Source organism: Dioscorea cayenensis, chromosome 19 (genome assembly GCF_009730915.1).
Source record: "Dioscorea cayenensis subsp. rotundata cultivar TDr96_F1 chromosome 19, TDr96_F1_v2_PseudoChromosome.rev07_lg8_w22 25.fasta, whole genome shotgun sequence".
In the NCBI taxonomy this organism is placed as follows: Eukaryota; Viridiplantae; Streptophyta; class Magnoliopsida; order Dioscoreales; family Dioscoreaceae; genus Dioscorea; species Dioscorea cayenensis.
This window is the reverse complement of record NC_052489.1, coordinates 15,568,796-15,585,591: the sequence shown is the minus strand read 5'-3', so window position 1 is coordinate 15,585,591 and position 16,796 is coordinate 15,568,796. Positions and strand designations below refer to the sequence as shown.

The 16,796-nt window shown below is 34.2% G+C and overlaps 1 protein-coding gene across 1 annotated transcript; it reads right to left on the bottom strand.

Annotated features, from left to right (window-relative positions):
• Window positions 1-4,889: 4,889 nt before the first annotated feature.
• On the bottom strand, window positions 4,890-10,154 carry LOC120250672 (ubiquitin fusion degradation protein 1 homolog). The gene is made up of 10 exons (XM_039259502.1): window positions 9,999-10,154; window positions 9,202-9,263; window positions 8,251-8,328; window positions 7,203-7,227; window positions 7,064-7,096; window positions 6,811-6,932; window positions 6,594-6,724; window positions 6,231-6,454; window positions 5,265-5,512; window positions 4,890-5,071 (listed from the first exon to the last, which is right to left on the bottom strand). The coding sequence occupies exons 2-10, from the start codon at window positions 9,202-9,204 to the stop codon at window positions 4,979-4,981; spliced, it is 957 nt and encodes a 318-aa protein (XP_039115436.1). The 5' UTR covers window positions 9,205-9,263; window positions 9,999-10,154; the 3' UTR covers window positions 4,890-4,978.
• Between the last annotated feature and the right edge of the window lie 6,642 nt (window positions 10,155-16,796).

Genomic DNA, 16,796 nt, shown 5'->3' with positions numbered 1-16,796 from the left:
ATCATCATGTAAGAAAGCATTAGTCACATCTAACTGATGAAGTGGCTAGTGACGAGCAACTGCAATAGCAAAAAGAAGGCAAACAGTAATCAACTTACCACAAGAGCAAAAGTCTCCTCATAATCAATGCCATAATTCTAAGTAAAACCATGAGCAACAAGGCACACTTTATGGCACTCAATACTATCATCGGCTTGGGTCTTGACTTGATAGATCCACCGAGAGCTGATAGGCGTAACACCAGACAGAAGCGGAACAAGATCCCATGTATGCATGCACTGAAGAGCTTCAAGTTCTTTTGTTATAGCATGTCACCACTTGGGATGTTTCACAGCCTCACAATAAGACTGCGGCTTAGAATGAGAGTAAATAGTATCAAGAAAGGCCTGGGAATCTGGAGAATAGATAGAGGAGAGAGAAAGGGCGTATCGAGCAGGAGGACGACGAAGACGGTCTGGGTAACGACGAGAGACAACAGGAGCATCTTCAGGAGAGGGCGGGTCGGTAGAAAGAGGATGCGAATCACCAAATCCGTCAATGCACCCAAAGAAAGGGGAATGAGGAACAGAGGAAGTGTCTTTGGAGATGTCGGGAAAAGGCATAGTATTGGCAGTGGTAGTGGAACCTGGAAGAACTACTGAAGGAAGGGAAGAGGATGCACTAGCGGAAGACTGAAGAAAGGAAAGATTTAGGAAATATGAAGAAAAGTAAGGGGTATCTTTTAGAATAATGACATGACGGGAAATACAAAGAAGGTGAAAATGAGGATCATAGCAACGATAGCCCTTGTGTTCAGAGCTATAGCCGAGAAAAGCGCACATGGAAAAATGGGGAGAGCGTTTATTTTGCTCAACGGTAGGTAAAATAACGAATCAAGTGCTGCCGAAAGTGAGAAGATGACCATAGAAAGGAGAAAGTGAGAGAACAAGCTCATAAGGTGTGATGCTTGGGAGAGTGAAGGTAGGAGTGTGATTGATGAGATAAACGGAAGTAAGAATGATTTCAACCTAGAAGGATTGAGGGACAGAGGAGGCAAAAAGAAGTGCTCGTGCAGTATCCAGGATGTGACGATGCTTGCGCTCATTGACACTGTTCTGAGCAAGTGCATAAGGATAAAATTGCTGAGGAATAGCGTCGTGAGTGGAGAGCAATGTGTGAAAGGATGTAAAGAGATACTCTCGTGCCCCATCAGAGCGAAAGATCTTAATGTTTTTACCAAATTGACTATATATATCATTTGTGCAAATTGAGAATATATAAATGGAAACAACTTCAGATCGAGAATGCATTAAATAAAGCCAAGTATAGTACGAGAAATCATTAATAAAAGGTATGTAGTAGAAAAAACTACCAAGAGATGAGAGGGGGGCAGGACCCCAAACATCAGAGTGAGCAAGATCAAAAGTGGATTCTGAAATAGATGCACGTGAAAAGAAAGGAAGAGCGGTGTGTTTAGCAAGCATACAACCCATACATGGAGTTGACGAAAAGGAGGAAACAGAACCAAGACTATATGAACTTGTTAAAAGTTTCACGTGAGAACTAGATAAGTGACTGAGACGACTGTACCATCGATCAAGAGAACACACATAAGCAACAATGTCAGAAGATGAAAGAGCGGGAAGATGAGGATAGTCTAAATGATAGAGGCCGCCAACTCTACGCCCGATCCCAATCCTCTGGCTTGTAAGATGGTCCTGCACAGAATAAGTAGAAGAGGAAAAAGTAACTGTGAGACTGTCAGGCCCTGACCTACGAGCCCACGAGACGCAACAACTGTCGCACCAATCCTAAGGAGGAACACCCCTCCACTCAACCCTTGGGACTCCGCAAGGCTAACCAACAACCTGAAATCAACAATATCTAACACAGTATACATATACAAGGTAGAGAAATACAATGATACATAGTAGAAGCAACAACAACAACAACAACAACAACAACAACAACAACAACAACAACAACAACGATAAACAACAATAGAGAAGTTCACAAATGCATAGGGAAGCAACACTAACAACAGCAACACAGCTGATACACCAAGAGTTTAAGAGTTGTTTAGATATAAAACCATGCATCAGAGTTCTCTATATACTAGTGGATCTAAGACTAAACAACATGTTCATAACCAAAATAACATACATTAACTAAAAAGATATATTGAAGATAGAACAATAGCAAATGCTCAACACGCTGTCTCATAGCTGCACCTACTGCCTACAACAGCCTGGGAGGGAGAAAGAGGAGTGAGCAACTAAAGTTACTCAATGAGTGGGTTAACACAACTCGACAAGAATATATCAAGATACATGATATAAATCATCTAAATAAGGTTTTACCAATAGTACCAACAATTTAAAATAAAAATACATATAATAGAAATTATCAATACAATATAACAAAAGATAGTGTAAAGAAAGTCTTTTCCCCCAACTAGGTTTTTCAAATTATGAAAACAAGTTAAACATGAAGCAAATTTTCTACCATAAAACATATAAATCAAAGTAGTTCCAATTATATGTATAAAAAAGTAAATATCATGAGTTTCACAATAAGTAATCATAATACTAGTGGCAAATCGAATTTATAGGAGATTGGCCTCCTAAGAGCGACAGTTGTCTTCACCCGCTCAACACCAATTCGAGATGATACTACAAAGAAACTCAATACCATAAATCTCAAACTCAAAAGTAAGAGAATAACTCCATACTCAACCCACAACACACACCCAGCATGAAATGGTCTAGAAACCTCTCGAAACCTTCGTCACGGCCGCGGCTAGGTCCAAAGTCGTCAAAGTACTTATGGCCTTGACATTGACCCATCAATTCACCATATGGCGGCTCCGACTACTCAATGAATATCCAGCCAGAGTTCTACACTCCCACATGAACTGACCCTCATAGAAATCAGTCGGTCTACCACGCCACCTCAAAAGGCTAATCATGGAGACCACCTATTGTAATAGGATATCACCAAAAATCTCACCAATAAGCATAACTCCACACGGAGTACAATACCCAAAAATAACAATCAATCAACAGCATCTCAGTCATTTCCACATCTCAACTATTTCCATAAAAAAATGATAAAAGCACAAGCAAAACTCAAGCTTTTAACACAAATCATTTAACAAACTTCAACACAAGAAACAACATAGAAATCCTTACCTTTCAACATCCCCAAAATTAGTTTCAAACTTATAATAATTAAAATAAATAATAATTAATATGAATTATTTTAAATTAAATATGAGAGGATTACTAATTTACTCACCCTTGTTACTGAAATGACAAAATTGCCCCCAATATTAATAAATAATGATTTGTGAATGTTTGAATGTTGAATATAATAAATAATAATTATAATAATAATAATAATAATAATAATAATAATAATAATAATAATAACAACAATTAAAATGAAATGATAATAAATAATAATTAAAACAATAATCTCATTCAAATAATAATTAAATAAATAATTTTATTTATTATTAAAATAAAAATTTTAATTTAAATAATTAATTATAATAATGAAAATAATATTAAAATCTTTTATAATTAAAAAAATAGTTATCATTTATCTAACATTTTTTTATTTTTTTATATAATATTATTTACATAATCAAAGGTATAAAAGTTATTTTATCATTTTTTCTTTTTTTTTTTTTTATTCCCAATGAATTACCATTTTATACATTTTCAACCAAACATATTCTTCGTTTTCATTCCTACTTTGCTCCCCATTCCTATTCCTATTTAACTCATCTCCATTCCCAATCTAGGAACCAAACGCCATGTAGTCTATTGACACAGGATCCCTATATATAGTGTTTATATATTTTTACCAATAAAGCTATGTCGAACATCAACTAACGCAGAGGTGAGAGCACACATGCATTGAGGTATTAATTCCACACCCTAATGTTGCTTATTCACATTTGGTCAAAAATAAAAATAAAAATTTGATTTTTAACCACAAATACCCCAAATAGTCCTCTATATTTTCACACGTTTTTATTTAGGTCACACAGTTTTAAAAAGTTACTATTTGATCGCTTGTCATGTTGCAAGCAACGTAGGTCCCTGTGGATAATAACTTTATTGTAAACCATATATGATTAAGTTAACATTTTAATCCCAGTGACCTTATTATAGCAAAAACTAAAATGTAGAGAACCAAATCGTAACTTTAAAGTAACTTAAATAAGAACAGTTGAGAAAATAACTGACTATTTGGGAAAGATATATTGTTAAAGGTGGTCAATTGGCAAATTCACGAATAAAAAAAAAAAATACGTATACCAACTATAAATTAATTATAACATTATCAATTAATAACATTTGCAAATTAAACAATAAAATTTGAAATATATTTATAATTGATTTTTCAAAACACATTAATAGAAATAAAATTATGTTATTACTTTAGAAAATATCAATTTAAAATTTAAAATGCTTAATTTAAATAATATTAATTAACCTAAATTTGGAACTCCGCACCCAAGAAACCCTCACAGCTCAGTTGGTCGTCACAAGCGCCAATGTTGCTTGTTATCCCTGTAGTTAGTAGAAGAATGAATGCAAGCATGCGTTGTTCAAACTGCATTTTCAAACTTAATTTTCTCAGGATGCCTGTAGTATTCATAGCAGAATTATACACCTTCATCAGATGAAACATAAGTAAAAGTTCTTTCGAGAAGTGATGAATTTTTCCTATACATACTAAGCCATTAGTTTCTACGACCTCAAACTTCATGACCATATCCTCAACCATTCCAGATAAGAAGCCAAAAGGTAGTCATTTTTGGGTGAAGAATGAAAGGATCATTTCACTATAAACCCTTTGAATAGATAATAAGCACTAGTGTAAAAGAACGCAAACAATTCTTCAAATAAGTAATTTTCTTTTTTTAAGTTTAGTCTACATGCATTATTGATCTTCGAGAAGATATACAGAAGGTGAATAAGTTAGCTCAGCCTTTCAGTGAGTATTTCTTCCCTGTGAAAGCTTGAAACTTCAGCTCTTCTGCCTTTGGATGATTTTCTTTTGGTTCTGTTGCAGGTCCCTGCAAAGAAAGGAATACACAGTGAAATGGACATTTTGAGCAAAACAAAGTGCCATTGACATTATTCATCATAATGTCAAACAAAGAATTCAGGCAACCCTGACCTCACACTGCTTTCGACCAAAACAATAAACACAAGCAACACAAACACCACTGTGGCAGGATTTTTCGTATAAGTGAATAAACCACAAACCTTCTGAGCTTCTTTGCCAGCAGCAGTACTCCTACTTGAACCAAACACAAGTTTGCCTGCTATTTGTTTTGATGAGCTGGCCTGTGAAGTGTTTGTTGTTGCTGGCTTCGCACCATTTGTAGCCACTGTTGGACCATTTGTAGGGAGAGAGGCTGGAGTTGGCTGCTTTGAAGGCTTTCCATCCAGCCGCCTCCCGATGCCAGTGAAGGGGCTGAACTTTGGTTCAGCAGGCGGTTCAACTTCAGCACCTTGAGCAGAATTTCACATAGAATAAATTACAAAGCTAGTTAAAATCATATAAATACATTATCCCGTCATAGTAGATATTATACAAATTAGCAAGCATTCAAAACTGAAACAAAAATTAAAATGGAGGAATCTCCAAGCAAACCTTTGGAAAAAATTATAAATTAACAGAAATTCCAAAAAATAGCTTTCTGCATCACATTCTTGAGGAAGAAGATTAAATAGTCACATTCTGCGGAGGTGTCAGTCACCATTAAATCATTACTTGTTTCATGTTTCATAGATTGCAGCTCAAGACTAGGCAAGTATGTTAGCCTAAAACCATGAAAACAACATTTTTCAAATAGGTGTAGCTGTACTGTAGTGTAGTCACAAATCCCAAAACACAGAACCAGCAGCAAAAGAAGCCTTGCTATGGATGATAAGAGATGCTACTTACTATTTGTCAACTGGAGTTCTGTTTTTTCTTCATGTTTTTCAACAGCTAAGTTTCACTCATGACATTGTTTGGAAAGAAACAACTAGCACAACATCAACCGTGACATACAACAAGACTGAAGGCTGATTTAAAGGATGAAACAATTGTGCATTACAGGAAAATTAATTAAAAATATTAAAACAAATAATTATACAGAAAATATAGATCTTAAAGCGATCAGTAGAGTTGCAAATATTTGATGAATAGTTCAAGCTAATTTATTAAAGAAGTCAAATAAATACCTTGACTTGGAGTGTTGCTTGAAGGGACAGAAGGTTGTGGTCTTTCAGGTTCTTTGTAATCAAGTGGAGGTGCAAAGTCTACCTCACAGTCTGTCTCAATGATACTAATCGCAGAAGCTGGTTTGGTTTCAACAATATCTATATAATACTTTTTATTGTTATAAGCTACCATGATACTGTCACCAGTGGTTAAGCAGGAAAAGTTCCTTAAAGTTGTCTCCAGGCTGCAGAGATTCAGAACAGAAAGGTCAGCAGCCTCCAAGCTAAGAATAGTTACAAATAGATGATGTACTATATGGAATCAAAGCATGCAAAAGCTTAATGATCATGAATCAAACAAAAGAGAACAAGTCAAAAACTAACATGGCCTTCGGGTTTGAGATGTCCAAAAAGTCCTTTGTGTGAGGCTGCAATTTCACATATGTACCCTTGGGAAGGGTAGCATTTTTAACACGGACCGTATCTCCCTCTTGTAAAAGCATATTTTGCATCATCTAGAAATATATAATAAAAGAATTATAATTTGAAGAAAATTAAGTGCCGAGCAAATAAAAAATTAGATTTACATGATAACTCCTACCCAGTATGGCATGTAGACCATGCCTTCCTCAGCAATGAATTCCAGCACCCCACAATGTGAAATGCGCTCTGCAGCAGCATTGTGGAGTTCAAACAACATTGGATAATCAATGTGCAGTGAGGCTGCAATTTAACAGAAGGCTATAAAATCAGATGACATTGTGGTAGAATGATGAATTGCACACTATAAGATAATGATAAAAAAGGACTGAGAAGATTTTATTCATAAATTGGTGACTGAAAGGCTGACTTACCAAGACGATCAAGAGCAGAAGGAGGCATAATAACTGAAATAGCGCAAAACATACACAAAATTATCAGGTGTTTATATTGAACAAAGATCAAATTTTCATAAAGGGAGAAAGACTGAGGTAGGATATAGAGATAGCTTACTTTTATCACCAATTTCCAGCTGCGGCTGCAGGGTGAAAAGAAATTCAAAATATCTCAGTTAGATAAATCAGGCACAGAAGTTCTAAATAGATATCTAAAGTGCTTATAATATGGCCATGTTGAAGCATATTTGGTTAAAACTTATACTTCATGATAAAGTAACAGAAATTATGTAAAGATGCAAAACATCTGCATCACAGAGAACCTGTAAAGAAAAAGAAACACTAAATATATAAAATAAATGGCTGATGAAAGACACACAATGACTATTCTATCAGCAAACTGAATATTTCAGAGTTACTATTTTGAATTTAGTATAATGGTATATGGTTTCCTATAACTTTTAACATGCCTATAACTTTCAACATGTGAAAAGTTGAAAACAAGAAAAGAAAGTTCCAGCACTAAACCATGTTTTGATATTTTCAAGGAATTTGTTTTACAGTCATTTCTAATATGATAAGTGAATGGAAGGTGAACCCTTTTAATTTCACCATCCAAAAATAATTGAAAACTGCATCATTGCAACAGACAGTCAACATGTATTTGTAAATATCCTGATCATTTGTGGAATGAGCGGTTAGTTTCAAACAATAAAAATTTCGACTCAAAATTTCATCTTCTTGATTCTAAGGTTTAGTGATACCTTATGAGCTCTCCGAAGAGTGCAATTTCATGCCATTGAGATTACTAGTGCATGAGCAAATTTGAAACTTTAGGATTACAGGGAAAGATGTTTCAAGGGGAAAACCTCAATAAGCGTTGATTGTAAATGTTCATATCCATAATTTATGAGAGTTCACTTAACCGGATCATTATGGTTACAGGTTGATTTGCATGAAGAATGTTTACAGATCACATATATGTTAAAAGAAATATGCTTCAACAGATTAAAGTAATTATTACTTAGGTTAAACTAACAAAGATCAATTTGTATTCCAAGAACATAAATATATATATGCCATAACCTTCTAATTTTATTATGCTAGCAGATTGCCACAAAATTAGAGTTAAAAAAAAACATGCAATAGTAATGAAAATTCGTTACCTTATCAATAAAAGATGCAGGATAACAACGGTAAGTTTGCTCAAAGGAGGTTCCATGATAGCCATACCCTGGGAAAAACTTTTATAACAATATAAAACAATTTAGATATTAATGATCAAGACAATCAAGATACATGTGTAGGACAAATCAGCTTTTACGAAAGAAAACAGCAAATAAAGTATATTGTCCAGTAACTGTACACACGGGAGTCAAAGCCACAGAAAAAAACTTAAATTACAGAAGTAACATAAATAAACATATTTAGCAAAGTAGAATAAGCTTCTTTGCAAATTATGCAACAAAGTACATAAGTTAAACCAATAGCTTTGAGTTGCCAAGAGGATTTCAGATTATTTATATGCCATATATGGTTTGCAATATTTGGTAACACTAGTCAGCTACTGCTCAATATCTCTCAAATTAGTAAATTCAATTCAAAATTGTCTAGGGTGGTCTAGATAACCATGAGCAATAAAATGCTATAAAGCTTGACATTCATCTAAATATTACCATGGAAAAAACCTATCGCAACACTAAAACATAGAAAGGGTAAAAGCATATGTTGCTCATACTAATTAAGCTAAGGTGATATCAGTCATCTAGGCACCATCCAATACACACAGTAGTTAGATGTTAATACTATTCCATGACCAAACCACAACCACAGTTTCACAAACAAACACCATAATCTCAAATTCGCCAAGTGAAATCATGAAATTTCAAATGTAGACAATTTATAAATTCCAGCGACAAACTAACAAAGAGTAAGAAGCCATTAATATAATATAGGGAATAGAGCATTGCTATAAAAAGGTAAGGCATCTGCAGGTGCTTCATTTAGGTATCAGTTAAAAGCGCATAAAAATATGAACAACATGATGCCATACATGACTTTGTAGGTAGTTCAACAATGGATGCAGATTAATTAAATTATAAAGAATGAAAACATACCATTTTGTCTAGATCCTGCGGCTCCAAATGTGACAAAAATATTCAACTCAATAGTTCAAACTCTACAAAAAAGAAAAAGAGAAACACATAGTAAGATGAAACTAAGAAACATAGAAGATATTCAATGTCGCCTTTATCAGCTCCAATGCAAGAAATTCTTCCATGACAAATCTCTGTGCTTCAAAGTACAGATTAGAAATGTGCTTGCATATAAAGCAATGTATCTCTAAAATATGCACTTTATCAATAGTATAATGCATAAAATTTATTAATTTCTCTTAGATCAATACAATGTATTTTGCCACAGTTTCAACTATAAACCTTCCAAACCAGATAATAGGCCAAACCCCAAAATTTACTAAAACCTAATTCATTGTCAGTCAAAAGGAAAAGTTACTTCATCCAATCCACACTACAAACTTCTAAAAATTTATCATAAAACTGATCATTATTCAATTAGAAGCATCTTCAAACAACAAAGGTGAAAAAAAAGAATTATGATCAAAATACGCCCTAGTGACAATAACAATGTAGTTCAAACAAGAAAACTGAAATAATAATAATAATAATAATAATAATTCTAATCTTAAAACAGTCACACAAGCACACATGATCACCAACGAAGATCGATTCAAGATCCAACAAACAAACAACACAATGGATCATCAACTTTCTGATTAAAGGAACCAACTTCTTCAAAATAGAACAAAAACACAAAAAATCTATGATGAATTTCATCCAATTCCGGATAAAAAACCTAAATCGGAGGAAGAAAAAAAAACTATCATATAACTAACCAGGAAAAGTCGCCCGGCTATCGATTTTAAGCTTCAAAACCATCAACTGATCACTAAATTCAATGGTTTGTCTGCTTTTTCTCCAAGCAAAGCAGAGCTCGCAAAGGAGAAAGAGGCCTTCTGGAATACAGAAGAGATCGCGGGTGATATAGGGTTCCTGATGCTAGCTCGGTATTTATAATAAAGTCCCATAAATACTTTAAATTTACATGGACTCAAAGTTCGGTTTTGTTTCAAAATTCTATTTTGTTTCCGATTCGAATCGCAAACAGTAAATGTTGGAAATTTTGGGATATGATACTTATTTATTTGAGTTTGTGTTTAAATTTATTTTTGAATTTTAAAATCACTGAGAGTATTTATTGTTTTCCCACACTTGAAGTGGTCTGACTTCCCCCATTTTTGGTGTTCATTTGTGCTGTTTATTGTTTTCCCACACTTGAAGTGGTCTGACTTCTCCCATTTTTGGTGTTCATTTGTGCTGAAGTGGGGGAAGTGACACTTCCCCCACTTCCGACTGAAGTGGATTTTGAGCTAAGCCCACTTCAATATTTTTTTTACTGAAGTGGGGGAAGTGAGTCAATCTATAAAAACTAACTTATTTTCACTTCTAAAGTCTTTTTTGAACTCATAGAACTTCATTCAACACCTAAATCTTTCGGTTCTATTCTAACTTTTCTAACAAATGAACACAGAAGTTCTGGAAGTGATATCACTTCCCCCCACTTCAGGGAAGTGGCACTTCCCTCACTTCCTGACTTCCCCTCACTTACAGTGAAATGAACGCCCCCTAAATGTTGGTTTCTGATGTTCATTTGTCAGAAAGTGAGAATGAAACATAAGAATTCAGGTATTGGATGAAGTTTTATTACTTAAAAAAACCTTTAGAATTGAAAAGAAAATTAATTTTTATAGATTGACTCACTTCCCTCTACTTTAATAAAAAAAAAATACTGAAGTGAGCTTAGTTCAAAATCCACTTCAGCACAAATGAACATCAGAAATAGGGGAAGATAGATTACTTCCCCCACTTTCCCTGAAATGATTGCCCAACTAGAAGTGGGAGGAAGTGATATTTCGTTAAAGTGAGGGTTTGTTCATTTGGGCGGAAGTGGGGGGAACTTGGGAAGTGAGAGAAAATGTCACTTCATGTGCTCATTATGCAGGAAGTGTCACTTCCATGAATTGTTTAGTTTCTCACTTTTGGTGTTCACTTCAATGAAAATGGTGACACTTCTGGAATAACTTACACAACATATTTTTTTTTGGTGAAAACAAAGGAAGTGCTTACAACTAAAAATATTATAATTAAATTATAATTAAAAAAAATTAAAACTCTACATTTTTACAAAATCAAATATTTTTAATTTTAAATAAATTTTAATGTTTTATATTTATTTTTATTTTTTAAACACACAAGTTTAAATAATTATACATGTGGATATATTTTGATGTAAACATTATTTATTAAATTTTAATATGTTTTTTTATCTTGTAAATATTTTAATTTTATTTACTTTTAATAAAAATTCAGATATTTTAATTTAAATAATAGTTTATATGCTTTTGCATCTTAAAATAAAATAATTCATTACAAAAAAAATTACAGGTTTGCAACGGATATTTGTAATGAAAGCATTCCATTGCACTTTTGCAACAGAATTGGAATAGCTTTGCAACGGCATTGAAATTTTGCAACAGATTTTGCAACAAGACAAAAAACTTGTTGCAAAAATAGCGGGAATGATTTTGAAAGGGATTTGCAACCTATTTTGTGACAAGGTTGCAACGGAATAGCAATGGCATAAATGTCCGTTATAAAAATATGGAGGGAAGTGCACGAGAGAAATTTTGCAACGGATTTGCAACGAACTGGAGACATATACAAAGACATTACAATTTTGCAACAGAAAATTGCAACGGATTGATTCTATTGTAAATTTGCAACGGATACTTGCAATGGAATTATAACATTACAAGGTTGCAACATAATTGTAACAAAGTTGCTACGTATTTTAATTTTATTTATTTATTTTTAAAATTTATATATTTTTAAAGTTTTTTTGGTTTATATTATGTAATTTTTTCGGTTATTAAATGTACTTTATGTCAAAATTTGTATATAATAATGCCATACAATACTATATATTTCGATATATATATAGTAAGATATTCTAAATATAATTAATGATAATATAGAATTCTTTATCTTTGGACTTATATAAATATTTTTATATGTTGTCATATGTTAATAGAGCTGTGTTATTAATGAGCATATAGAATACTAAGTTATTTCAATTTTTTAAATAAAAAATTGATGAATTTAAGATACATACACACACACACATATATATATATATATATATATTAAAATAGTAATAAGATAAGTATTTTCATAATTAAGTATTAAATTTGGTTGTTAGTCCCGTAACTATTTCCATAGTACCATAATATTTTCATTTAAATTTAAAAATGAAGTTATCCTTATTTAGCATTAGTCATACTTTCATTGGCCTCCGTTTCTTATCAAGTGGGATTTTTCTTTGATTTTTTGTTTGCGTGTCGATGCCGATATGTTCTTGAATCACTAAAAAAGAGAAACTGTATTTTGTCGTATTCCCCTACAATTCACTATTAACTATATATACACCAGCAAATGTTTTATATTTTTGAAAATTATTAAAAAACCCAAATAAAATCTCATTTTACTCTTAAAAAATGAAATTAGATTTTTTTTTTTAGTTTATTTCTCACCACAAACTTATATAAACATACACAAGTAATTTATGAGGGAGTATAACCAAAAATATAAATTTAACAAAATTATTTGAAATTAAAAAATATGCAATTTTAATTTTGACAAATTTAAATTTTAGTATTTATATATATAATATATATATATATATATATTATTTAAATGGCATAGTTGCAATTTTCCACACCTCTCTTATAATAACAATAATATATTATACTTTTTATTTTCTAATTTATATATTAAAAAATAAAGCTCATGTTGAAGGATCAATTTGTAATGCATATCTCGTCGAAGAAATATCATCATTTTGTGCACATTACTTCGAGTCACATTTTCACACAAGACATCGAAAAGTGGGAAGGAACGATGACAATATTAATTTTGATATGCAAGCATATCCTGGAATCCTTTCAATTTTTAAACCATCTGGTAGGCATTTGGGTCCCGAAAAAATACGGCGTTTAGATGAAAAGAAATATCATGGTGCTCGTACATATGTTTTATTAAACTGTGATGAAGTTCAACCATACATCAAGTAAGTGATAATAATATATTGCACTACTTCATTTTCAATTGATCCTAATAATTCACGTATATGATCTAATTTATTTTCATCGATTCAAACTATATGAAAAATGGGTAAGGGCAAATCAAGCTAACATTCAAGATCATGAAATTGAACATCTATTGGAAACAAAATTTGCATTGTGGTTTGATAATTATGTGAGTGACCCAACCTAATCATATCAAAAGCATATCAAATTTTTATTGTCTATTAAGAACTTGCTGTTTTAATGTTTTTATATGATACATAGGCCCGCCACCCTAGTTCAAGGATAATGAATGAATGGTTAAAATGCCTTGCCGCCCAACCAATGCATAAGGTTAAAACATACAATGGTTATTGTGTAAATGGCTACAAATTTCATACAGAAAACCATGGATTTTCTATGAGCACAATGAATAGTGGAGTGTGAATCAAGGGATCCAATTTATGTGCTAGTGAGCTTGAATATTTTGGGAAGTTGGTTGAGGTGGTGAAATTGGAGTATGAAGGATGGCCAATGAAAAAGGTCGTATTGTTTAAATGCACCTGGTTTGATCCGACACTACGAATTGGTACTAGGATTCACCCACATTATAAGCTCATTGATGTTCATAAGAATAAAGCATTTAACAAATACGAACCATTTATTCTTGCAACTCAAGCTGCACAAGTTTTTTACTCACCATATCCTTCATTAAGAAGAACTTGTAATGATTGGTTGGTGTTTTGTGCAATTAAAGCTAGATCTATTGTGGAGGTAGCTGGATCACATGCGTCATCGATTTGTAATGCTTTTCAAGAAGATGAAGTACAAGTACATGAAATTGAAAATCATGAGGATGAAGTATCTCTAAATTCTTCTGACAGTGCATTCATTGAAATTGATGGTATGGATATTGAAGAAGATGTAAGTCAAGAAGGAGAAGTGAGCGAAGAAGATGATGAAGATGAAGAAGGGGAAGACGAAGTAGATGCTTTTCATGATGAAGATGAATAGTAAAATATAATGTGATGTGTAAACTAGCCTTTTCATTTCACATTGCAAGGACTACAAGTAGGATGTATTTGTTTAAGTTTTTTTTTTTAGTTTTTCATTGTTGTCCAAGATTGACAGTTACATATTTTGAATTTGTATTGTTGGTGTTGAGTTTATATTTTTTTTATAGATACAACTGGGAGAAATCGTTTGTCCATTCATCGGGGAAAGAGTATGCCTACATCTCAGGCTGAGTCCACAGGGGCATCTACATCATCTTCAGCTACTGCTGTACAGAGCGATATGCCTCCCCCTACTACTCCTACTCCTATCTTTATACCATCTACTATTGCTCTTACTATAGCTTCTGTGCCTCCTCCTACAAGTACTCCTCCAGTTAGTGTTGCACCTACTACAACAACATCCCCTTCAACTATTTTTGCTCCTATTAAGGGTGCATCTATAGGTGATGGTGGTTCTTCACGCCGAGTTCGTATTTATGTGTTATCTGACAAGTAATAGAATCTTTGTCTAGAAAGCAAATAATAAATATAAAAAATTTACATGCTCATTTTTGTATTTTAAAATTATACAAATCTTCATTAACATTCATTGTATTTTTTTAGGTTTGTGCCACACGGTCATGCCATTTCTAAATTTATTACTGAGAAAATGAAAGAGAGGCAGTACAAAGAAGGATACACATGGTCCAAAATTGATAAACACACACATGATTTTTATTGGAGAGAGTTTAAGGTACAATTATGTTTTAATTTATGTAGTAAAATTCTAGTAATTACAATATTATGTTTCTTACATTAATTTATTTATAGTTCTTATTGGTTTTTGTATGAATGAACTAATTTTTAATTTTTCTTGTTTTGATTTTTGCAGAAACACTATTATTGGTCCATAGAAGAAGAGGATGCTATCAAAGAAGTTTGGGAGAAACTCTGTCGAGGCAATTATAGTCGGAATTTATGTAGGTGGCACAAGTCTTATGAGAAGACCGGTAAGAAGCCTGCTTGGATTGAAGATGAAATTTGGAACAAATGGTTGGAGCATTGGAAAAAAGAAGAGTTCAAGCAGAAGTCCGAGCAAGCCTCCATTAATCGTTGTTCTGAGACAGGAGACAAAAGGGGTGGAATTAGTAGGCATCTAGGAGGCTCTAAGTCATTTGTCGAGCATGCTATAGACTTAGTAGGCATCTAGGGCACAGGTATACTCATCTTCCGAACCCTGCAAACCATGCCCATCAATCTCATAATCTGGCATACTGGCCCTGATGTCGAATGTACTCAGCGACGATGTGCCCTAGATGGATCGGTATGCGCTGCATCATCGAATATAAGTACAGAAGCTCCTGCCAGCTCAAAACACCAGTGCTATCACCACGACCATTCACCGACCTACTCATGATGGCATGTAGATATCGATACACAGGTCAGGAAATACATGTGGCCTTGGACACCCCCGGCTCATACTGGCCCTGACCACATAATGCTCTGTAAGCTCTCTGCGGGGTCAAGGCTCCAGGATAATCTGTCAATAACTGAGAATACTCCTCAGTGTCTATAAATGCCTCCTCGAACAAGCCGAGCCGAACTGAGAACTGAGTGATACTCAGACTATAGTGATGTCCAAGTGCTCTGAACTGAACGACGTCGAGGTTGTCAAATCTCACATAGGATCTGTTGAACTCAAATGATGACAAGACCTCCAATGTAAGCTCACGGATGGCTGGCTCTCTAATCGATAATAACTACCTCCAACCACCCACCGAAACGAGATCCTCGACCTCATCTGCCAACTCATCTCCCTGCTGCAAGTCTCTCAGTATACTCGTGTCCAAGAATCAAGTCTGTCAGAATCGAAGTCTGGATAGACGCTCAAACCGAGCCTGGTGCTCGGGGATGGTGAATCTCATGCTCTCGGACTCAAGAGACGACTCTCGCGGTCGCTTATCAGCTAGCTTCTTTGACTTGGGTGCCATAATCTGCAAAATTAAAAAAAAAATTGATCAAACAAGTTAATTAAGGAATGCTGCAGAAATCCACACGGTCATGCGGAATTTTCACACGCCTGTGTGGATTCGCAGGGCGTGAAGAACGCATGGCCGCGCCTCAAAAACCCACAAATGCACCATTACATCGTTGCTAACTTTGCGCTAAACGTATACAATCATTCTAATCATAGAAATGAAGCATTATTAACTGATTTCACTGATGTAAATCATGAATTTACGAAGGAACTCAAAGATAAGGCTTACCGACGAGTTGAGATGAGAGAACTTAAAATCGGCCGAAAATTACCCACGCCCGTGCGCCTCCATGGGAAAGCTTCACAGGGGCAGGTGCACGCCTCTGTGCACTCTCAGAAAAATACTCACTGCCTCTGAACGCAAATGCAGGGGCATGTGGGAAATACCCACGCCCGTGCGCCTGACCCACAGGGGCTGCCGCACGCCCCTGTGGCTTCTCTGTCCACCCGAGAAGAATCGCTAAGTGTTTCACACGCCCG

What these genes read in the sequence shown, in the direction of transcription:
- LOC120250672 (XM_039259502.1), bottom strand. An exon ending in GCTGGAAATTGGTGATAAAA is followed by an intron (nt 7,097 to 7,202) that starts GTAAGCTATCTC and finishes GCGCTATTTCAG; the next exon opens with TTATTATGCCTCCTTCTGCT. An exon ending in CTGGCAAAGAAGCTCAGAAG is followed by an intron (nt 5,072 to 5,264) that starts GTTTGTGGTTTA and finishes CTTTCTTTGCAG; the next exon opens with GGACCTGCAACAGAACCAAA.